The sequence below is a fragment of the Rhipicephalus sanguineus genome, chromosome 10 (genome assembly GCF_013339695.2).
Source record: "Rhipicephalus sanguineus isolate Rsan-2018 chromosome 10, BIME_Rsan_1.4, whole genome shotgun sequence".
NCBI lineage: Eukaryota > Metazoa > Arthropoda > Arachnida > Ixodida > Ixodidae > Rhipicephalus > Rhipicephalus sanguineus.
Genome location: NC_051185.1, coordinates 25,896,808 through 25,921,894, shown reverse-complemented (window position 1 = coordinate 25,921,894; position 25,087 = coordinate 25,896,808). Strand labels below are relative to the sequence as shown.

General features: G+C 45.3%; 2 protein-coding genes across 2 annotated transcripts in view; one reads left to right on the top strand and one right to left on the bottom strand.

Moving 5' to 3' along the window:
- LOC119406277 (cytosolic endo-beta-N-acetylglucosaminidase) overlaps nucleotides 1-14,845 on the bottom strand; it is a 28,769-nt gene extending 13,924 nt beyond the window's left edge. The window contains exons 1-5 of the mRNA XM_037673011.1: nucleotides 14,709-14,845; nucleotides 14,321-14,472; nucleotides 10,090-10,232; nucleotides 4,230-4,547; nucleotides 3,223-3,326 (exon numbers count right to left, since the gene is read on the bottom strand). Coding sequence (XP_037528939.1) covers nucleotides 3,223-3,326; nucleotides 4,230-4,547; nucleotides 10,090-10,232; nucleotides 14,321-14,472; nucleotides 14,709-14,845 — 854 coding nt within the window. The remainder of the gene's footprint in view (nucleotides 1-3,222; nucleotides 3,327-4,229; nucleotides 4,548-10,089; nucleotides 10,233-14,320; nucleotides 14,473-14,708) is intronic.
- A 6,865-nt stretch (nucleotides 14,846-21,710) lies between these two features.
- On the top strand, nucleotides 21,711-24,635 carry LOC119406276 (uncharacterized). The gene is made up of 2 exons (XM_037673009.2): nucleotides 21,711-21,863; nucleotides 22,003-24,635. The coding sequence occupies exons 1-2, from the start codon at nucleotides 21,711-21,713 to the stop codon at nucleotides 24,613-24,615; spliced, it is 2,766 nt and encodes a 921-aa protein (XP_037528937.2). The 3' UTR covers nucleotides 24,616-24,635.
- The last annotated feature ends 452 nt before the right edge of the window (nucleotides 24,636-25,087 follow it).

Here is a 25,087-nt window from a genome sequence, read left to right as displayed (position 1 = left end):
CGCGCCCGATCTCACGTCGGTGATGATGTACTGGGCAGAATTCACGGAAGATTCACGGTTTACCGATGAACCTCCGCAGCTTCGCCCACTCATCATCATTCACTCCGTGGATATGCTGTGATTTTTTCAAACAGTTCCTCACTGTTAAAAGTGCCAAAGGCACTGTGGTAGTGGCTTAAGGGGCTCTGCAACACTTCTACAAATAATCATTGAATTATATCGTCATCGAAGTTTGTTGCCTCACGAATTGATTGCTTTTAACTGATAGAGTATGAGCAGAGTTACAGAACTTTGTCACATGCTTTAAGCAATTTCTCCTTTCATCTCAACAAGCATGCTGAGAGCTACACATGGGGGGGGGGGGGATGACAAAGGAGATAGAAGCTACGTCAGCATGTGGCATGACCTTGAACCCCCCCCCCCTTTTTTTTTACTGCATCGGCTCACTTTAACAAGTGCGCTAGTGTAATTCTAAAGTGTGTGATTCTAGCAACATAGTGCACAGTGCAGGTATACGCTGCACTTCGTGATCGCTGCAGTAACTATCTGTACACAAATACCCAAATCGGACGATGGCAGTGTCCTCCTGCTTATGACGTAGTCAGGTCAATCCATCATACAATCTGTCGAGCGAAGAGGGAGCGATTTCTAGTTGCCTGTGAAACGTTGTTTCTAAATTTCCTGCCGAGTGCAGTGCTATTATATCTGGCTAGCATGTTCACAAGAGCCTCAACTTCTGATCAGCAGGGTTTTCTGACCATGTTTAAAAAGTGTTGCAGGACCCCTTTAAAGACAAGCACTGCACATTTGACAAGTGACTCATAAGGGGAATAATGCCCAGGACAACAGGATCATATAACAACTATACATATTGCTAGTGGTCATGTTAAACTATAGTTAGTAAATGTCACTTGCTTCTCCTTCAAAGAACATCTTCTGCCCGAATCCTTGGCAGAAGGTTGTGGACAGCGGCAGCTTGCACAAACGCCAATCCATGACTGGGGTTCTTGGTAATCCAAACACTCTGCACAAACAACAACACTTCTAAATTTCTGTACCCGAGACATACATGCAAGCTAATGCCATTAGGTGTGGTCAGGAACGGTTACTTGCTAGGTCAGTTGGTTCGTTGCAACTCATGTAACAGCATGCAAAATAGGAAAGGGCGACGACAGACAGTGTAAAGAGCCCTCTTTACACTCTGTCTTTGTCGTCGTCCTTGCCACTTTCTCGCGCGCTTACGTGAGCCATTACACATATAGAAGTAGTAAAAGTTCACCTCATACTTTCTTCATACAGAAGCCATTAAATCGGAAACTGCTGCACACTATGCTTTTGACGATATAAAACGCTACGATTACACTGGAGCAAATAATGGAAGTATTTCTTAACGCTAACTTTACAATAACTAAATAGCAAACAAAAGTTAAATAACACCAAAAGCATAACTGGGCATACTTTATGCCTATTCCAGTTTACTTGTGAAATGTATGTTTCAATGTGCAGCTTACCGTCTAACAATGCGAGTCATAATACACACTCTGCGGCCAAATTATTTGCAAGAACGCAGTTCCCCTTATATTGTGTAATGGAAGCCTGAAACGGTTTTGACGATTTTGTACGAACACATTGGGCCGGTAGAGCAAGTCCTAATGATAATTTACAGACCAATTTAAGCTGTGTGCGTAAACTGTGTAATTTATTACAAGGCTTTAAAGCTGCGAATCGCCACCGATCACAGCGGCTCAGCTGTGATCCCCGCCCACTTCCAGTGCACGTTGCATTTGGAAACGCGACGTCACGCAGGCAGCTGATCTGATTGGATATGTCCAGTCCCCGTCACTGAACCTCCTGTGGGCAGCGAGCGTCGTCTGCCTGTGTTACAACGTCCTCCCTGGTTACGTAAGCTGAGCGACAGTGTTTATCTCGAGGTTTCTTTTCTTGGACAAATTGAATTGCCCTAGCCGTGTTGTGTACCACATATCTAGCAATTGGTGACTTGCAGCTGCGACATCACGCAATGTTTGTGAGGCATCTGGCGAGCGGAATCCCTTCAGCTCGTCGCCGCAATGAACGTCGCGCTCTCGCTATCCGTTCAACGCCACTATCCACATTTCTGCGGCTGTAACTTCACCCCTGAAGACACAACCACTTTGCCCGAGTTTACGCTTATCGGTGATCGTTCTCGAATTCTTTTTGTTTGTCCGCATGCTTTTGCAGGTTGTCGCCGTACAGTAGAATAAAATAGGATCAACTGGTACTGTGGCCGCACCTGTCGGAGCAAATATTGCCCGCTGTGCGAGCGGCATGCTACCGGGCACACTGGGCCTCCGAGATTGCGCGCAACCTGTCAATACACAATATCGGAGGCCATGACTGGGCGAAGCTCAAACCGCCGACTGCACTCATGACAGCACTGTGATCGCCGGCGATGCCAGCGTGTCTGTGAGTTGAGGGTGCAAGGCGGGGTGAGGAGGAGGGTATATATATAATTGTTCGTAGTGGCCTTGCTACACAGTGCGTTGCTTAATTTCTGGTGTGAATGATTTAGGGATGCTCTTGCCTAAACGCTCACAAAACTTCAAAAAACCGTTTCAGGGTCCCTTTAACAATCAATGCCATCAGGTATGTCTCCAAGTCTCTCCATATGAATGACATTTAAACTTCAGTCACGAGAAAAAAAATTCAGTCCCTTCAGGCAACGCTAAAGTCGAGAGCACAGGTGAAAGCCTATGCTCTCATGAGACACTCCTTAAATTACTTTGACGTAATCAGTCGACTGCATTGTTCAGCCAAAGCTTTGTTAACGTCGTTTAGTGTTGCATTACACGTGGAATCAGCCCACATTTGATCTAGCGACACTGTCATGCGATGACGTCGTGTGACGTAATTTTGGTACCGCTCACGTTGTCCAGCCAGTGTTTTTTAGACATAGACATATCAGCCTTTTACCTTAATAAGTAATGAAACAATGCCATTTCTTATGCCTCTGCGGCAAAAGGATTATTAAAGATATGCTAAGGCCGATATGCCTTTTGCTTTTATACTGTGAAGTATTTCAACCATAAAAGCCATTAATGATTGTTTCTGCACATGGTTTTAACTCTTAACCGAAACTGCAGGGCCAATCCGTTACAAACCCAGAAACATACTATTCCTCAGTATCTGCTTTTAGCACGGCAATGCAGAATGTGCATTACATTTTCAACTTTCCCACCTCACCTGTACATATGGTAAGTGAAAGCTTTTCTGCCATGTGCTTCAAAGGCCCAACTAGCAAAAAATATTGCTGCCGAAAGTCCATGTTTCTTGATGAGCTGCAGCACCTGAAAAACAAGTTTGAAAAATGGCTGTGGAAACCGACTCGACAGTTTTACATGGCATGCATGATGTCATCAGCATACGCCATGCCAACTCTCTGGCAACACAGCAGGATAAAAAAGGGGTCTAGTACTTAGGTCCACAACGGCCCCTAAGTCTGGAAGAAAGCCTTTGTTCAAGTAGGCATGCTTCATCGAATGAAACTGGGAGCTGCTTTTTACCAAAACCTATGGAACCAACTGTGGTATATGTCTGCCGATTTTTCAGCCACATTAATTTGCAACTTGTTGCTCATGTACTATCCCACTGCTACGTAGAAATCAAACCTTTATAGAATGTTGCACTTCTAATGATTTCACCGGTACCTTTTTAGCACATAATGACTGATATGAGTTAAAATTATTTTTCGGGTTAGCTATGGACTCCTATAATACAACTTCTTTTGATGTTTATATATAACTGCATTGCATTTACATATTCTACTGTACTCCCATGGGAAGTGCCCTTTACAGCCTGTTGGCTCTAACGGCTACCTCTGAGTGTTTGTATAATCATCATCTGTATATATATAATGATACATGAAATAACCTGGAACTTATGGAACTGAAAACTGTGCATGTGCCTGCATCTGATGATGCCTAGTTGACCTGTCTGCAGCAACACTCAAAAGAAACGAAGAAAGAAAAGCAAGCAGTCATGTGGAAACATTTTCAGATGTTCTAGCCCTAGAAGATAGCTATGAAAGTGGTTTAAGACAGACAAGTTTAGCATTGCAACTTACTGAATTTTGTCGATGAACAGTGTTGGACATTGTTGAAGTTTAGACTAGGGTACATATTGTTAAAACAACACAAAAGGAACATCTCATGTGGTAAACTAATGGGAACCTTCGCTAAGTTTCTACATACCTCTCCTAAGTGATGGCCGCCAGGATACCACGTGTCTCGGGCATACAGGTCAATGCCCGCATAAACTTTGTCCTTTCCTCCTCCTGCAGCTTTTCCAGATGTGGCCAGCTTCTCCACTGTCCATTGAGTCGAAAGTATCATGCCGTCGGCAAGTTTAAAGAACGGAGCGTTCTCATCCCTTATTTCACTATGCGCCACTGATTTCCCGTTCGTGTCCAATGAGTCGTACCATAGGAGAATTGAACCAGGCAACGTCCGACGCATCTCACTGGCAAGAGCCTCCAGGTAGTTCCAGACTGCTGGTACAAAGCTGCTCTTCTGAAAACAAAAGGTGTGATGATGCTGTCTTTGTGATAAAAAGCAACTACGGTGCTGTTTATGACACCCATCTATGTAACACTTGCACACTGTATGTGAACACATGGCACAGTTATATGGTATGACCACTCCATCTCCTCAGACCTCTAAACTAGGTGTGTTCGTTATGAAGGGTCCACTTCTTATTGAACAAAGGTTATATTGCAAATTGAAATTGAATAATCAGCTACAGGGTTCTCCCTAGAATTTTTTCAGGGGCGGACATTTTGAGAGAGGGAAAGTATGTGTGTGTGTGCAGGGGGGGAGCATTTTAAGTCTTCAGACTTCCAGTTTTCAACACCCACATTTCATTTCTGGTCACGTACTCTTGGCATCTATGACGTGCATCGAAAACGGAAGCGAAGACACCTGAGTTCTAGACTGGCAATGGAGTTGATGAACTTTGAAACCACACGGCCACCTGTCAGACTCCTTTCTGCAAAACCAGGTGTGCGGAGGCACGGCTCCCTGGAGCTGTGCACGCACAGTTGCTATTTATTGACTAAGGTGACTGTTTGGGCATGTTGGTACGACATGATAGAACACAAAAGAAAGGCAGAGAAGAGGCTTGAGACACATGAGCGCTGTGGTTCCACATGCGTGCATTTCAAAGGGGTCAGTCGGAATGGTGGGCAGTGTATCAAAATCGATGGGCGGTAAACCAGAGTGGTGGACACTGAAGTGGAACGGTGGGCAGCATTTCCGCCCCTGCCCACTGTGGCAGAACCCTGCCAGCTAGTATTTGCAAATATAAATATGTTTAAGCCAGTTGCTTTATAGTTTAAATCCTCAAGTGTATGCAATTAAACATAAAACTGGTGTAAATGAAGTGGGATAAATTTAATCTCAGTAGCCGCAGCAGGCACTAAATGAATGAAGTTGCACATTCTACAGTAGTTTACATCTGTCAGCGAGAAAAATGTTCTAACCCACAATCATTTACACTGTCCAAAGAGTCCCGGATATGGGAACAAACTGCTTGAGTTAGTTGTTCTCAACAGCACTGTAATTGTACTTTTAAGGCAAAGGCCTTACACAGTAAAAGCTCGTTAATTTGGATTTCACCGGATCGGAAAAACGTCGTAATTAACCAAATGTGGACTTAGCATGAGCATGTTTTTGCCAGTACAAATAAGTTCTATGTCAGCACGTGAACCACGTTTACAGTTCTTTATCGTAGCAGCTCCCGCCACATTTGAACTTTGTAACACTGAGCGTGCATTGCATCAAGTCAAAACGTAGCTACTGAGTGCCGCATCCACTGTTCAGATCCTGCGTGGATGGACGCTGCCTATGATTGCATCGTTAACGATGCGATCATAGGCAACATCCACGCAGATCTGAAGGTATGTGTGCAGGCTATGCACACAGGGTCGAAACGAAACGACCGAGTACTGCAGCCACTGCGGAAGAAACCTGGCTCACTAATGGATGGCGACTATACAGTTCTGAAGACACAGAACAAAAACAAAACAACTGCTTGTCACAGCCACTGCGGATGATACCGCTGTTCCTATACCGACACTGTCATAGTGACACCCATGTAGTTCACAAGCGTTGAGTAAAAATGAAAACGAAACGAGTTTGCCGAAACCGCTGAAGCCTTGGCCACCCATAACACTATTGTTGATGATGGCCACGCCTTTCTGAAAGCCCACGGCCAATGTGGCGCCACACGTGATGGCAAGAAAATAGGCATCAAGCATTCTGTCTTTCCTGGCATTACAGTACAGTTTGTGCGGATGACAATGGTGATGCACACTTCACCGCCTCGTTTCGGTTGTCCAAAACGCGTTTTAACACTTTTACGTTGCACATTTGCGGTGCTTTGCGCTCGGCACGATCAGAGGATTGGTTGCGGCCAAATATGACCAAATTAACAAGAGTTTGGTGCCATTAAACAATGCTTTCTGGGATCAGAGCACACGTATGGACTATCTGATTTTTTTAATAACGAGAGCTGAATTAACGAGCTTTTGCTGTTGGTTTTATGAATAGAAAAGCCCATTGGTGTCAACCTAAACACCAATGGTATAAAAAGTAGTCACGTGATGTCAACATAATATATAAATCACAGTAATTTGTAACATCATTATGATGTCATCAGAGAATATGACGCCATTGATGTCATGTGATGATGCCATTGACGTCATGAGAGTATAGGCTTTCACTTGTGTTCTCCACAGCAACTAGTTAACATTATAAATGCTATAGGATATGAACGTCACTATAAATTAATGGTGACAACTGCTTTTTATATTGCAAAGGCATTTCATATTCGATTCCCTCCTGGCACTGTTCGATTCCCGTGTTTTGATTCAAAGATTACTATCAGCACCAGCTACTTTTTAGACTAAACGAGACAGAGTAGCCACAAAAATTCTGCTATGAGATCTTGCATAGAACTCTGGGTGGATGTTGTTAAGTGACATCACATTGCTATAGACTTCTGGTCATTCCACGAGTATATGAATGACAGTGAGGACTATTTACTAGAAGTTCGCTTGAAGGGCTCCTGAGCCACTTTTCCAAGTAACAACGGAATGACCCCAGTATCAGAGTTCATTGCCTCAGAAATTTTATGAATCCGTCAAGAACGAGCGGATTTGCATGGGTCTCTCGCATGCTCCATGTGCTTCCTCTCTCCCTTCATCTCATCGAGTGCACTAAAAGCTACACAGGGGAGGGATGACGTGCGCAAGAAGCTACGTGCGTATGTCAGCATGCTCGCTTTCAATGTGGTCATGAGTGTTAACTGCAGAGGATGCGATGGATACATCGCAGCACACCACAGCAGCAGCAGCAGCAGCGGTAACTATGCAGCTCACGATGTTCAGACCAACTTCAACTTCATTAGTATTCTTCTAGTACGGACTAAAAAAGTCGCCCGGGGCTAAAAGCTGCCATCAGCAGCTTGGCTGGACCCAGGAGCATTTTTAGTGCAAAACTAAACAAAGCTGACACTCTCAGATACGTGCTTTATGACAGGATATGTAACATTCAACAACAGACAACGTTGAGGCTTTTCTCTAACAGTGAGGCAATAAAAGAAAATGTGGTCATTTTTATATGCATCGTTATACATGAATATATATGTTTGCAGGTTAATGAAATAGATCTTAAGTTCATTGCAAGATGAATTAGTAGCGTGAACACGATAATTTAGAATTTTGCATATTGTGTTTAATGGACTGCAACTTACATTCAGTGCACAGTAGAAATCAATGTTCAGGATTTTGAGATCGCTAGTGATGCAAGAAAATCTCTATATTTCTTCCTTGCAAAATAATTAAATATTTGTAAAACACGGTATCAGTAGTACCGATCTACCCATATGATTTGGTATTTTTGTGGCAATGTTGTTGATCGCGGCTCTATATTAGCAATGTGGAGGAGAAGCACCTTTTGTAATGTAATGATTTTATTCATATTAGTTCACATTGTGGCTGCCCATGCTAAACTGCAATAATCAAGCTGCAAGGTGAACAATGCGTGATAAATTTTTAGCTTGGGCTTTATCAGCAAGAAAGCTCTACAACGAGATAGCACGCCTGCAACTGCAGAAAACTTGTTCCGAAGGCTAGTAAAATGAGCATCCCAACTCAGATGGCATGAAAATATGACTCCAACGATTACTAGTTCAGTAACTAGTTCTACATGTTTACCGAAATAAGTTATTGAATGTTCCAACTGAAAAGGTTTATTTCTGACTCTAAAAAGAATAGCTTTCATTTTAGTGGGGTTAATTCAGATCACATTTGAATGTGACCAATCATATAGTTTCATTAGCAATGCATTACACCTGATAATTTGTTTCTTTGCGTCCTTTCCAGAGAAGAGTATAGTGCTCTCATCCACATATACAAAGAAATCATTGTTGGGGTCCACATTTACTAAGTCATTAACATGTAAGTTAAATAATAGTGGGCCCAAAACACTCTCTTGCGGCACTCCATTTTTAACTGTGAAGAAAGAAGATAGGACATTGTCAGTACATACACACGGAGTTCTATTTCTGAGATAAGATTCCATCAAAACGAGTGGACGTCCACGTACTCCATACATTGATAGCTTATGTGTAAGAATTTCATCACCGAAGCAATCAAATGCCTTGCTAAAATTAATGAAGAGCCTGAGGGCATGGAAGCCAACGGTAGTGTCCATGTGCTTTTTTGGGTACATGACGCAGTTGATTTTGGATATGTGGCATCATTTGTTGAGAAAAAAGCGAGGGATTTCTAGACGACTTTGAAATTCAATTCTAAATTCCATGTTGCGAGCTGCACTATGTTTGGCTCACATGGCCCGGACTCAAACAATCAGTTTACTAGCAAATTTTGACGCTTTGTTTTTTCTTACTTATGTATTTTTGTTACCCCCTGCCCTCTGTAATACTAAGTAAAATGAAATTAAAATGTTTGCAGGAGCCTCGACCCGGCGGCACATTCTGGCCATGTTCAAAAGGTGCTGCAGGGCCCCTTTAAGCTCACTGAGACATTTCTCTATGACAGCGTCATATATATGCAACATGTTTACTGAATTCGCCCTTCATTTTCTCAGAAGCTAACTTGTGCAAGACTAAAAGCAATATCCGGCAGTAAAACGTGACCATCAAGCCAGATCCGCAGCAAGGAATCTTTTTCAGGGGAGGGAGCAAACACCCCCTCCACCAAAATTTCAGAGGGGGGGGGGGGGGTCCTAGGCCCCACCCCCTGGCTATGGGCCTGCATCAAGCATGCTTTATATATATGTGGCAAATTGAGCAGGGAGCACCAAAAAAGAATATTGAGAGCAATGGCTTCAGTTTGTGGTGATTCTGAGACCACAATAGGCAATGCTATAGCACAGAAAGAAATTTCACTGAAGTTCTTTAGAATATGACAGTACTTATCGCATGAGCCCGCTACTGTTGCAGTTAATTAGATTTAAAAGACTGATAAGTTCCCTTGTTGCTTAGAATTGCGAAGACAACATATGAAGGCAATAAGAGCAACTTAATTAATCGTGTTGTGTACAAGGGCGGATCCGGAGGGGTTTCGGATATCCCGAGCACCTCTCTCTAATTTTTTAATGTATAAAGTGAGTATGAGCGCTGGTGCCTTATGTTCAGCTTAAGATATCAGACTTCCCATAAGCGCCCCCCTTCACCCCTCCCTCAGAAAAATCCTGTATCCACTCCTGCTATGGATGATACATTTTGTCAAGAGCTCTTGCTCCCTATTTAGAAAGCTATTTCAATTTTCCACGTGCTCAGTTGAAGCTGCCTTCTCAGGTACACCATGTATGATAGAATATGAATCTTGCAAAACAGTTCTGTGCGGATGCTCACGAGAATCTGTTATACAATTTCACATATCGGAACACACTCGCCGCTGTGCAGCTGGCGCTGAAATCCATTCAGAAAGCTATTTCCCATTTCCATGTGCACAGCTGAAGTTGCCATTTTACAAAATATGTGACAGGACATGAGGCTGCTATAACTGAGATACCAAAACACACTCACCATGTCGCTGGCAGTGCTGATCACCCATCCATCAAATCTCGCTGCCTCTGCGATTGTAGCTAGCTTGGAAGCTAGCTGCTGGGTTATGTTTCCATCCATGTGTGTGAGGATGTCAGCATCCCACTTCATCCCTCTGACAGAGCCTGAAAAGCGAAGAGCAGTGAAAGGAAATTGTGACTAAAGGATAAACAATTTTTTAGGCAAGATATTTTCCCACACTTTGAAAGTGCAAATTTTATTTCCGTAAAAATTTATTCAGTAGAAAAGTCATCCGGCTTAATTTATTTTAGTTCTTACTCCAATGACAGCACAGACCACAGTTGAACAAAATTTTTTCAGGTTGCAAGTTAGTGCCTGTGTTGTTTCCAACCTTTTTTTTTAGTTTCCGTGTTTGTGTGTGCGCCATTAGCTGTCACAAATTAACAAAATACACTTTATTAAAAAGAAATATTAAGCATTGTTTTAAGAATGCTTCACAGACCTGATCTATAGTTGAAAACAAAAAATGAACAGCTAGAATAGATATAGTTATAATAACCTCTTAGTTATAATTGTGCCCAATAGTATATGTTTCGATGGCTCAGTATTCATGAAATAAACTCTTTCAAACAGAATCACAAGCTGGCGCAAAAACAAACTACACATAACGAACACATTGTAATTATCTAATACCATAAAATGCCGAGCAAGCGCTCCCACCCAAGCAAGCGCTCCCCTCCCTTTTTCGGGAGATCTGAAATAAGCATTAATGACTGAGCAAGCGCCCCCCCATCCCCCTCCTCCCCTGCGGCCACTTTTTTTTCAAGACGAGCATCGCTTGTGTAAAAAGTACCACAAGAATGAGTACACTGAATGCGTATCTAATGTTGTTCATGAAATTCTATTGTCATGTGGCCGATCGTATATTGGTGAAACCGCTCGCTGCTTCAATGGTTTGACAGTGACGAGGGGGAATAAAAATTCGGCAGATCCCACGCATTGTGGGAATCGATGTAATGCGAAGCAGCCAGCAAAGAGCTGCATACATCGCCTTGTTTGTCTTTGAGCCAAGTGAAATCATTCATGCCATGGCATCTAGTCCACCATATATCGCATGTTTCCCATGCACGCATGCATGCACAATCTAGTTACACCATGCCAATGAAACGCATATTCTGGTATATACAATGCATGACCTGTCGCTTATGTTCATCACGCACTCGAGTCGAGCCATACCAATTTCGGTATATATCCAGTTAACAAAACGGCCGGAAGCACACCATGACAGTGGCATGTAAATCATACCGTACATGACATGCATAACATGAGTCGCATGTTAAGACCTCTCATTTATGTTCGTCATACAGTCACATCGCGCAATATCAATTTTGGTATCAAGCGAGCGAAATGGCCGCGAGTGCACCACGAGTATAGCATGTAAATCATGCCATACATGACATGCATGTCATGATTTTCATGTTAACACCTTTCATTTACGTTCGTCATACAGTCGCTTCGCGCAATACCAATTTTGGTGTATATCAAGCTAGCGAAACGGCCGCGAATGCACCATGAGCGCGGCATGTAAATCATGACATACATGACATGTCACGGTTTTTATGTTACCACCTGTTATTCATGTTCGTCATACAGTCGCGTCACGCAATACCAATTTTGGTATATATCAAGCTAGGAAAACGGCCGCGAATGTGTCATGAGTGTGGCTTGCAAATCATGTCGTACATGACCTGCATGTCATGCTTCCATGTTACCACCTCTCATTTACGTTCGTTATGCAGTCGCGTCGCGCAATACCAATTTTGGTGTATATCACGCAAGCGAAACGGCCACGAATGCGCCATGACCATGACATGTCAATCATGTCGTACATGTCATGCATGTCATGATTTTCATGTTACCATGTCTCATTTACGTTCGTCATACAGTCGCTGCGTGCAATACCAATTTTGGTGTACATCAAGCTATCGAAGCGGACGCGAATGCATCATGAGCGTGGCATGTAAATCATGACATACATGACATGCATGTCATGGTTTTCATCTTACCAACTGTTATTCATGTTCTTCATACAGTCACTTAACGCAATACCAATTTTGGTGTATATCAATCTACTGAAACGGCCGCTAGCGCACCATGAGCGTGGCATGTAAATCAGGTTGTATATGACTTGCATGTCATGATTTTCATGTTACCACCTCTCACTTACGTTCGTCATACGGTCGTGTCGCGCAATACCAATTTTGGTGCATATTATGCCAGCGAAACGGCCGCAAGTGCACCATGAGCGAGGCATGTAAATCACGACATACATGTCATATATGTCATGGTTTTCGTGCCAGCACCTGTTATTCATGTTCTTCATAGAGTCACATAGCACAACACCAATTTTGGTGGATATCAAGCAAGCGAAACGGCCACGAGTGCGCCATCAGCATGACATGTAAATCATGTCGTACATGTCATGCATGTCATGATTTTCATGTTACCACGTCTCATTAACGTTCGTCATACAGTCGCTGCGCGCAATACGAATTTTGGTGTACATCAAGCTAGCGAAGCGACCACGAATGCATCATGAGCGTGGCATGTAAATCATGACATACATGACATGCATGTCATGGTTTTCATCTTACTAATTGTTATTCATGTTCTTCATACAGTCACTTCGCGCAATACCAATTTTGGTGTATATCAATCTACTGAAACGGCCGCTAGCGCACCATGAGCGTGGCATGTAAATCAGGTTGTACATGACTTGCACGTCATGATTTTCATGTTACCACCTCTCACTTACGTTCGTCGTACGGTCGTGTCGCGCAATACCAATTTTGGTGTATATCATGCAAGCGAAACGGCCGCAAATGCACCATGATCGTGGCATGTAAATCATGACATACATGTCATGGATGTCATGGTTTTTCTGCTACGACCTGTTATTCATGTTCTTCATACAGTCACATAGCGCAATACCAATTTTGGTGTATATCAATCTAGCGAAACGACCGCGAGTGCGCCATGAGCGTGGCATGTAAATCATGTCATACATGACATGCATGTCATGATTTTCATGTTACCACGAGACAGTTATGTTCTTCATACAGAAATGTCTCGTCATACCAGTTTTCGTATATATCCCTTCATTTAAACGGCCGCGAGCGCCCAGAGACCATGTCATGTAAGTCATGCTGCACATGACATGCGCGTCATGATTTGCATATTAGGACCAGTCATTATGTTCGTCATGAATTCTTGTCACGTCGTACCAATTTTGGTGTATATGAAATTAACGGAACGGCCGCAAGAGCCTAAGGTCGTGGAATGTAAATCATGCTGTTCATGACATGCGTGTCACGATTTTCATGATATGACCTGTCATTTATGTTCGTAATAAGGCCATGTTATGACACACCAATTTTGGTATACATCCGATTAACGAAACGGCCAGGAGAGCACAAAGTCGTAGGCGGCTAGATAGATAGATAGATAGATACGCTCAAAGTCGCAGAAGTTCGCTAAGAAATGCTTCGCATTTAAAACAGTAAATAAATAAAGCATTTCATTAGAAACATGGATGGGCATTTTTTTTTATTTTTAGCGGCTCCCCCGCCGCCATCTTTAATTTCGGACCGGGACTGAGCAAGCGCCCCCCCCCCCCTCCGAATCTGGTCGGATTATCCTTCATTGTAGGGAGGGCGCTTGCTCGGCATTTTACGTTCGATGTATTAACTAAACTGAAGCTGAATCTCATAGCTGTGCTTATTAGATGCATGGTTAGCTGAACATTAAATGAGGGGCACATACCATTTTGTCTATGCTCCCTCGGTAGCTATGTTCAACTATATTTTTTCTGCCCCTGGCAAGCCAAGAGAGATTATGACTAATCAAAAACGTTGTATGAACTGAGTGGCTCCTCAATTGAGTACATGTGAGAGATTGTCGAACAAGAACGTCGCTGAAGCCAACGTTTCAACACAGAGACTTGTTTTCGTCCACACACTACATGGTCCCCTTGTCGAAAATTGGCTTCAGCAACATTCCTCCTTTTAGGACAATGACTCATCAGTTGAAGCCTCCATCTCCCCCCAACTTGTCCTGTTTGTATTTCCACAATAAACGAGATTTACAGGTGGGTGGCCAACATAAACAGAAGACTTGATTTATTAAAGTGGTATTTCAAACTACTTTTAGTTCGAATGACCTCAAAAATCTCGTGCCACCCCATACCCCTTACCTAGTACAGGAATTCCATGAAGGTGGCCTGCCGAGATGTACCCAGGGGGTGGCATTGTGACAGAGTGCCGTGTCGAATAGTAGACCATCATGTGTATGTCCTGCCAGTGCCAGAACCTGAACGAATCTGGCTCAGTGCTGCCATGAATGAGCCTGCAAGGGCAAGAGTACATTAAAGAGGTTACTGTTCAAAGTGCATCTGCATGAAGTTGTGAGTCTGTTATGAATAAATGTATGCAAGCAACAAAGCAGCCCTACTGAAAATGTCAGTAGGCCTATATTAGCCTAAAAAATGTTTGGTATGCCGTTGGCATAGCCATGCACGATTTTATTTCTGGGGATGGGGGGCGCTACTACTGCTGCACAAAAGGGTCCCAACAAAAACCTGCCGTGGAGCGTGCGTTTGGTATGCCAGGATCTTTAACCTGTGACCTGGGGAGACGGGGGTGGATGGGGCAGTCAAGGTGAGAGAGACGGTGAGATTGGTGTACAAACAAGATGAAAGCTCTTCAGGGGACAGGGACATCTCTGCAGGAACAGACATTAGGTTCAGCTTTCCAGTGTGTGAGGGGGAAGGGAGAGGTTGGCCACACTAGCACACGTCAGAACTGCAGATGGGTAGCATCCACATCCATACCCATAGGCGTGCGCAGGGTTCCCCATTAGGGGGGGGGGGGGGCGCAAAGGTTCATCGCAGTGCCCCCCCCCCTACTAAGTCAATGTATGGGGAAGACTTTGCGCCCCCCCCCCTCTTAGGTTACTAGAAGGGTCAATGTACGGGTCGGATTTTGCGCCCCCCCCCTCTTAGATGATTAGGGGGGGGCGCCCTCCCTGCCGCCCCCCGTGCGCACGCCTATGTCCATACCCCCCACCACCGCCACTGTCAGCGCTTGGTGCAACCACTTAAGGTGGTGGTTCCACTACCACCATCTTGCCAATAGTTCGAAAAATGGCAACCGACGACGCAAGTATGGTCAGCGTCGCCTCGCGCGTGTTTTATATGTTATATGTCGCGCTAGGTGACGGAAATCGGCCTACAAAAAGCAAGGAGCACAAACGCGGACGGCGTCTTTCACCTACAATCGGGGCCAACTGTTGGCGTCGTTTAAACGACATGACGATAAGTGCCCCAGTGACAGCTGGCAGACTGAAACCGGCGTCGTTTCTCTCAAGTGTTTTCGCAAATACACAAACGATCTTGTCTCTCTCACTTACGTCCATGGAATAACGATTGAACATAATATGAACCAAACGCTTCGAAGCGTATGAATGCACTGGCACGGCCGCTGGATAAAAACAAGGTCGTGGCACTGGCACTGGCATGGCCGCTAACCTTTTTTTTGATGTGGCGACTATAGTTTTCTAGTTCCCTATAGTGGCGTTACAGATACGAAATTGTAAACAGTACGTTATCTAGGTTACCGAAAAGGTAACACGTTACCGGTAACGGCGTTACTGCCAACACTGAAGTACGGTTAGTGACGCCTCGCGCGTCTCCTGCGTGCCGCGCGAGGCAGCGGGAATCGACCGATGAAAAGCAAGGAGCATAAACGCGGACGGCGTCTTTCATCCACAATCGGCCGAGGGTTGGCGTCGTTTGAAGCATAGACTTTCCTAAAATGACCTAGAGGGAACTCTGGCGCTGCGATCGTTCAGCCACCATGGGAATGATGGGTAGTACACGGATTTGCCTATACTCCGCGACAACTTTTCTTGGCACCACTGTGGAAGCTACAGAGCCAAAGTGCCTGCATGCGCGCGCGCCAAGAAATAGTACCTATATTTATTTTCTAATTCGAAAAGTTACCTAGCTCGAATAAATAAAGATTTCTTCATTATAAAAAGAGAACGAGTATGGGAAGCCATTCGTGAAAAAATGTTATTGTAAACTTCAAGTTTGTTTCTGTCTTTATTTTTTCGACAGCACCACGTTTTCCTCACGCCTGCACCACATTTTCCTCACGCCTGCTCTCTCAGAGTCTCAGTTAACATGGCGTCCGCGATGCCCCTCGAACCGTTGGCCTGAACCGTGTGCGGCCGCCAACTCGCCGTTTCGTTCTCCGAAGAAGCTGTACTCTAAATGTGACAGAAAGTGGCTATCAAACCACACCACGCAAGTTATCTGCAATGTCATCGCTGGAGTGAGGCGCCGTCAGCGTGACTTGTCTGCAAATGCAGTGTGCCGGACTGTCGCCGAGCTCACCGGAGTGAGTGAGCGAACAGTTAAGCGTATCAAGGCTGAAGCTCTGCGGGCACCACTTGCCTCCCCGAAGCGCAAGAAATTGAATTTCTCGGGCCAAACTGAGAAGCGCATCACCGGCAAGACGCGGCTGCTGCGCTATTACACGTTTGCGTTGGCAGCATTGCGGCGCAAAGTGCACAGCTACTTCATGCGCAATGAAATACCTACGGCCGAGAAACAACGCTCTGTGAAGGTGTGTGACCAGCGAAGCTTGATAAAATAATCTGCGTCAGTCTCTTTTTAATTAAGCGTGAGCTCTCTTTAAATCTAAACCCAATTCAGCGGCATCATGGTACTTGCATTCCGTATTTATTCGAATACAATGCGAGCTTTTTCTCCAAATTTTTGCTACTAAATTCGCCCCTCGCGTTACAATCGTGATCGCGTTACAATCTAGCAAACGCCGTATTCAGGTTGCGGTGTGCGCTTGGTGGCGTTCATCATATTCCCATGTGTCTTATTTTGTTGTCTTCGGGCTTCACTTGCAAAGACTGTTTGGAATGCTCCGCGCAGACCGCGATGCGATGTTCCAGAAGCGCCACGATTGTTTTAGATCTTTCTGTTAAGATTGCGCGCGGTACGCGATTAGTCAGAGATTACGTGGCCTCCAGCGATAACACTGGAACATTCGATAGAACATGTATAAAAGCCGACACGCTTTACGACTTGTCAGAATTATTGACGGACGACGCTCTGACTGACTCTTTTCCCGCCCACAAGTTTGGCCAAATAAAGAGTTTCATCTTCGACACACCCACTGCTGCCTTCGTCAACGTAACAACCCTGTGACAATATACAGTACAGTAGGTAGATGCATCTACGCACACTGGTGTTCCCATTCTGCATGTAGACGTGGTGCTAAACGCTCTAGCGATGCGAGCAAGCGAAACCGAAACTGGAACTGAAATCGGCTGCAAGATGCCGAACTACTTGCGTAGTAACACAAATGTGCGGATGCCCCGCCTCCGTAGCCTTCGCTCCAATGCCAAGATAAGTTGTCGCCGAGTATAGTCTTCGTGCTTGTGGGCTTCGAACGCACTTGTGGCTTTGTTTATTGCTATGTTTTGGTTTTCTTTCGAATAAAAGAATGGATCGTTGTGAACTTCGTGACCAGATTTGAATCGGTGAGCCTAAAGAAGTTAAAGTGGTGAAGTGAAACTGCTGATTTTTGCTGAACTTCGTTTTGCGACAAAGCGGATGCAGGCGACGCGGAGCCAAACGGAGCCGAAAGAACGAAGTTTAGACAAATCCGTGTACTACCCATGATTCCCATGCTGGCTGAAGCGCGGTGCATTGCAGCTCCCATAGACACTAGCGCCAGAGTTCCCTCTAGTAAGTATTGTAGGAAACTCTATGGTTTGAAGGACACGACCAAAGACTATTGACAGTTGGCGGACTTTTTGTTTTTTGTTTTTTGTTTTGAAGGATAGCCTTGCCAGGCATTCGAAAACTTGTTACGGGCACCAGTAATTCGCGAAAAAAACGAAACAACACTTCCCTAAAGAGCCGAATGTAATGTAGACGTAAGCGCGAAAGCTAGGGCGTGGAAAAGCAAAAAGGCTGCATGATCCTGTCCTAAATGTCACTCGCTCCATGCATGCCCCCTCCCTTTCAATCATTCTTTTTCGTACTAATATTTTGACGTCACAGCCACGTGTACACGGACGATGGGCTGATACTGAATTCATGTTTGGCGGCATCCTTTTTTTTTTTTTTTTGGCTTGCCATTGTTACAGGTCTTGAGGGCAGACAACTCACTGATGAAAGCAATATCACGCACGACAAAGGACCGAGATGAAAGCCAACGTTGTAATGAGCTACCACTCAACAATACTGGCTGTAAGGTGCCTGAAGTTGCGGAATTGGTTGTAAGGACAAACGCTCGCTTCCTATTGCAGCCCTTGAGAAAGGACAGCGCAGCGTCTAAATACAATCGCTTGAAAACAAAAGAAAAAAAACACGCACACACACGCACACTGGTGCGTACAACAGCGTGCCCTCACACACGCACACACACATACGCTCTCACCCACACGCACGCGCTACGCTCTCACTAACGCACTCACTCACATAATATAATGTGCCTCAGTGAAATATTGAACAAAACATCAATCAAACGCTTCGCAGCGTTTCAGTGGAATTGCACGGCACTAATGACGTGCCGGGGAACACTGGTTCTAAGAACGCGTGACGAACGCGCAATCTTCCTGCATACCGAAACCATTTGCCGCTTGGTGAGACCGCCCCACCTGCTGACGTGGGGCGAGTGGAAAGGGTTTATCACTAAGCCCTCCTCCTTTTACGGTTGGTGTTTGTTACGCGCGGCGACTAGACTTAGCTAGTGAAGCAAACTATGAGGCCTGGAGATATAATTCATGCCTGTTCTACCCGTTTTATTATGTTTAATTGCGCCACTTTTGGCGAACGCTTGAACTCGCATAAAGCAACTTGATGTTTAATTTCATAGATGGAGCTACCACCAAAAAACGCCTGTGAGACTTATGATTCATTGAAAATATTTTGTTTGAAGCACTGAGTGGTCAAGTTAGTGAGCACAGGTAGATAAAAGACACAATATGCATCTACTAATGTGCAATACTCGTTGGCAATTAGCGTCTAAAAAAAAAAAGCGAGTTTCTACGGGACTGGTCAACAGGAAAATTACGTAAATTCACTGCTGTCTTGCAGGTTCCCTAATAAAGATAAAGGAATTTTCTCTTCATAGAATCATAGAAAGGGCCTTGCTTCTTCATTATGTAGAAGTTCACAGTATCAGCTTGTATAGTTTTGCCGCTTCATCGGTAATGCGTGACCAAGTACAGCCATAAACTGCCGCATTGACACAATAATAATTCATCAAGTTTTCGTCAGAACATAAAACAACTTCGCATGGAAAATAAGTGTAATGTAGTCTATGTAGCCACTAAATATTATTGTTCTGCTTTGAAAAGTAAAAAAAAATATTCTCACAAAAACTTTTGATATTTTGCCCATTTTAATTGGAGCGTAAATAAATTACTTATTATTTTATGGCTAATATCTCTTCATAGAAACCTTAAATAGCACTTCTTCTAAAGGCACGGTAAATTTGGTCTTGTTATGTTGAACAGTTTCGCCGTACTGGCAGTACAACCAAGGCTTGTACAACGAAAATGCCTTTTGTTGCTCACACTATTTTCATTGCTATTAGTTAACGCTTCCGAACAGGCATTAACACCAGGCGTCATTAGAAAGCGGAGATCATAATCTTTCTGAATTATTACAATTAATATTTATTTGTCAAGCGCAGCGAGCACAGTGCGTCCGCAAACAATGCGTAAAATGCGGAGGGGGGTTCGCCGGAGTGGGACCGCCACCTTAAAGCGCATTAGTGCCCCCAGCACGCCCCCCCCCCCCCCCCCCGGCCACGCAACGCTAAATCACCAGCATGACCAAAGTGGTGTCAATACCAAAGAGGATCCTCTTACTTGCTCACGTTACGCAACGAACGCTACCTATGCGTACGCTATTCTAAAACTGCGGCCTGTACACATAGGTGCTAGGGAGCTTTCGAATAGGGACCCCAAAGAAATAGCGTCGAGGTGACTGCGCATGCGCGAGACCAGAACAGCGTTTGGGTTTTGCCTTGGGGACGCTATTTCACGAATTTAGCGGGAGCCCCCAAAGCTTGCTGCAAAAGCTTTGCGTCAAACAGACATGACGGCACCCACTGAAGCTCTTGGCCAAGACTAGAGTGACCTAGCCAGAACAAAGAGGGGTGGGGGGGGGGGGGGGGGGCTTCAAAGCGCCGCAGACCCTAATCGAAAACTCTTGGCTCCTCCTTGACCCAAAGCGAGCACACGCAAAGGGCTTTGGGGCCCCTATTCGAAAACTCCTTATTATCTGAAAGCTGCTAGTGCGCTGAGCTTAATTCAAATATGCTCACCTGTCATTAAAGGACTCATTGTACTCGTGGCAGAAGATGACCTTGTGGGCCTCCGCACTCCTCTTAAAGGGCCCCTCACCAAGTTTGACAATTTTGAGCTAACGAGCTCAATGCATACACTGGGCGTTCACGATCACGTCTGCCAAAATTTGCAACGCGACGCGCCGCGGAAATGGGTCAAATTTCAAGGTGAACGCTGCTTCCCCTTACTCTCGCGGGCGCGCGCTTTAGAGAATGAGGGGATGACGTACATGAGAAAATGGCCCTACCACGGCCGCTACATAAAAAAAATGTAGCGGCCGTGGCCCTACGTAGATTGTAGTTCTGTGACGCCGCTCCTCTACGTAGACGACTGTGCTCGGACGTCGCCATAAGTAGCACGTGACACTGCGATAATTATTTGACACGACATGTGCAGTTTGTGTAATTTGTTGCTTGAATAGATTAATAAAACTTGAGAGAAATAATGAGACACACAAAGGGAATGTGTGCGTCTTTTTCATTTTTTTTTTCGTGAATTTCAGCGAGATGCGAGGCTAATGTGCCTCCCTTTCCCATGCGTTCGAGTCCCCGCGGTTAGCGCATCGAGCAGACGCCAGCCCTGGAAACGAAAGTAATGTTCTGGTGCGTTCGAGCACTCATTATGCTCATTTATTCTACCGCGTCCAAGTAAACGTTAATGCGGCACTGGCTCGTGATACCGCCACTCTCGTGCCCGTACAAATGTCTCAACTTTCGTGCCCGTCCCGCAGAAACAGGCAGTACACCACAGAGAACGCCGACGAAACGCCCACGGCCGCTGCATAAAAACAAAGGTAGCGGCCGTGCAACGCCGCTCGCGTGCTCGGGCTGGCTCGGGCACGTGACCATGCATGCGCATGACGTGTTCATACGTATGTGTCAAGTGAAGAGGGCAGGGAAGGGATTTGGCTTGCTAAGGCTACACCAACACCCTCTATAAATATGAAGGCCTTAGTTATGTTCCCTTTCCACTCGCGGGCGAACGCATGAGGCGGCGAGCGAGTTTTTCTATTCGCCGCGACACGACGCATCCGCGCGTCCGGATCGCGCTGGTGGCACTTTTTTTCTCTATGCTGGTGGGCGTTCATCGCGCGTCTGCCGAAACTCATTCCCCGGCGCGTCTGTACAGAAGTACATCGCTTCGCTGTCCAGTTGGCCGTGTTTTCTTCACTGTGAAAGGAATGTGAAAGCGACGACGCCGAGATGCCGTGCAAATGCTGTGTACCTCAATGCCGCGGTAACTACACGGGGGACACGAAGGTACACGTCTTCAAGTTCCCGAGAGACCAAGCTCTGAGGAACGCTTGGATTCGTGCTGTGCCACGGGAAAACCTCACGGTCACCGAAAATTCCAGGGTAAGTTCTTGTTTTTTCGTATTTAGGTGTTAGTTAATTCAAGTTATATATACGTACGTGTGTAAGTGGCTCATGAGCCGCACGTTTGTATGACAGGTAGCCATCGGTTTGCTGATTGGAGGTAAATTTTTTTTTCTAGGCATGCGAACTTCATTTCATGGACGAGGACATTATTCGAGTCGCGACGCATACAGATCAAGCAAGTGGCCGCGTAATGACAGTGCCTCTAGCTCATGTGCGCCTTCGCCCAGACGCTGTACCGTCTAAGTTCCCGAATTTTCCGAGCTACATGTCCAGAAAGACCGCGAGAAGGGAAGATCCTGACTCCAAGCGCGCGCGCATAGAGAATGCAGCCCTCCAGAAAGCCATCGCTGAATCCAACGAGGCGTTTATCAGAGCACGCGAGGAGGATAAAGTCAACAGTTTGAGCGAACTTGCCAACCACTTGAGGAGCCAAGGGATGAAGTTCTGGGATGTAATCGAAAGAAATGAAAGGCTTCTTCTCATTCACATCGTCGACGATGAAGCGCCGTGGTTGAAATACTCTGTTTGCGTGAAAGGAGACTTGAGCGTGACAGTACACGTCATGAAAACAGCCGTAAAAAAGCTAGGCGCAAATCTCTGCGTTCCCAAAATCGCTAGCAGTAAAAGGGGTATGGTGGAACTCCTGGAAGGCATCGAGAAGTGGGACGGTGACCTGATGTACAACTCAGTCGCGGAAATTTGCGTGGCGGTTTGTTTACTGCTAGATCAGCTTTGCACGTCCCAAGCAGAAGACGACGCCAACAGTATTCGATTTCTGAAGGAGCAAGTCACCTTGCACCTATCGAAAAAACAGCGCAGGCGCTACTCTGCTGATTTCATGATGTTCTGCTGCATTCTTTTCACTATATCGCCCCATGCGTACGCGTTCATGCGCAGCCATGGAAGCATCACCTTGCCGCATCCTATGACAATCAGATCAGTGTGCTCGTCTTATGGCATAAGTCATCAACAAGAGCATCAGAGCCAAAAATTCCTCAGCTATATGGCAAAAAGAATTTCTGACCTGAAAGATGACCAGCGCTTTGTCACAGTTACGGTAGATGACATACATATAAAACCATACTTTGACTACAAAGGGGGTAATATTACCGGCGCCGCGCTTAATAGAAATGAAGCTGCAAACTGTGCGCTCGTTTTCATGGTGCGCAGCCTGACGTGTAAATTCAAAGAAGTTGCGCACATCGTGCCAGTGCACCGAGTAGAGGCGGAGTTCCTGCAAAAGACGGTTAAAGAAGTGGTTTGCGGGCTGGAAAAGATTGGGTACCGGGTTATGTGCGTCGTCAGCGACAACAACTCTGTCAACAGAAAAGCGATGTCCCTCTTCGAATCACCTCCTCGTAACAGAATTGTGTACCAACATCCATCAGACCCTTCAAGGCCGCTGTTCTTCGTTATATACCCAGTGCACATTCTAAAATGCATACGAAATAACTGGATAAATCAGAAGAATGACCAAATTTTTTTCTACTTCCCGGAGATCCAAGGAGACACGCCAAAATCAGAGCGAATGCAAAAAGCGTCATTTGCGACAATCAGGGACCTTCACAGCAAAGAGTGTGACCAGCTGTTGAAATATAGCTATGGACTGTCGAGAAAAGCCCTCTACCCTTCGAATCTTGAAAGGCAGGACGTAAAGCTTGCTTTACAAATATTCAATGATTACTTACCAGAGGCGTTACGCGCTCTTGGAGCAAAGCACAACCTGTTCTCTTTTGAGGCCACTGCTACATTCATCGATATCGTACTCAAGTGGTGGAAAATTGTAAACGTCAAAACTCCATGGAAGGGAGAAAGGCTGAGAGATCAGTTCCAACAACCAGTGCTTTCCATTGATAACGATCCAAAAATTGCCTTCTTGCACATGTTTCTGAAATGGCTGGATGAGTGGAAAAACAAAGGTCTTGACAAGGGTACGACAAAGGAGACTCACGCTGCTCTCGAACACACTACCTCTGCGCTTATTGAGCTCGCTAGGTACAGCTTCGAAGAGCTTGGAATGTCGTATGTTCTTTTTGGGAAGATACAGACCGACTGCCTTGAAGATCGGTTTGGAAAATATAGGCAGTTGGCAGGTGCTCAATATCACATCTCCATCAGGCAGATATATGAAGTGGAAAACAAGCTGCGCCTGCAAAGTACCTTGCCTACAGTTTCCCCTGACCAGCACTGGGAATATGTCCGAAAACAAGTCGAGGCTTTGCTTCCCAGCAGCAACGTTGTTGTGACCAGCCAGGCTCTTACGAAGATGCAGGACGTCCTCCCAGTCCTCGTCTACGTTGCAGGTTATGCAGTATACGCCGCCCTTAAAAAGTTGAATTGCGCGCAATGCAGGGACTCGTTGACCGTGGACAGGGAGATCACAGTCTCTGTCACAAACGAACATTATGGTCTCGTGAAGCACCTGGACCGAGGAGGTTTAGTTTATCCATCAATGTTTGCACTTAACGCAGTTGCTCACAACTACGTTGTGGTAGAGCAGCTCGCTACAGAGCCAGCGCTGCTTATGATGCCTGAACAACGCCAGGTCGTCACGAAACTGACGCTACAATTGCTGGCTATTGAAGAGCAGTCCGACTTCGATACGTGTGAGAAGGGCCACACGATTGAACTAGTGCTTAAACACATCCTGCGGTGCAGCACCAACATTCTGATAAAGAACTTTTGTAGGAAGCTGAACGACAAAATTCTCGACGCTGCCGATAAATAAAAAAAAAAGGAAAGCCACAACTCTCGAGGCCAAATAACTGCATGTATTGCTTCTAATATAGAGCAAGTACAAATAGAAACTGAGCTTCGTAAATAAATGTTTTCTTGCTACAGTGTTCTTGACCTCTAATTTCTTTTAAATGCATGCATGATTGTTCTTGCAGAAAAGAAAGCTTCCGCGCAGTGCACCTGCGAGACCACCTCTCTTGAACAGCGCTCCTTATTTTTTTTCCGATCCGCCCCATCGTGTGACGTCACGCGGAGAGAGCTAAGGCCTTGCTACACGGGGCGAGTGGCAAGGGTTTGAATCTCGCCTCCTCGCATCATGGTTTCGCGCCGCTACAAATTATGGTTTTTCTCAACTCGTAATGACGCGATTTGAAAAATTCTTGCGGCATGCTGCTCTTCATTCGGCACACAACTACTTCCAGCGTCTAACTAAAATTTGCTATGTGGCCTGGTGAGGGGCCCTT

Bases quoted from the DNA above. Each gene is read 5' to 3' on its own strand.
- LOC119406276 (XM_037673009.2), top strand. From the start codon at position 21,711: ATGCCGTGCAAATGCTGTGTACCTCAATGCCGCGGTAACTACACGGGG. The intron at 21,864-22,002 runs GTAAGTTCTTGT...TTTTTTTTCTAG, and splicing joins CGGTCACCGAAAATTCCAGG to GCATGCGAACTTCATTTCAT.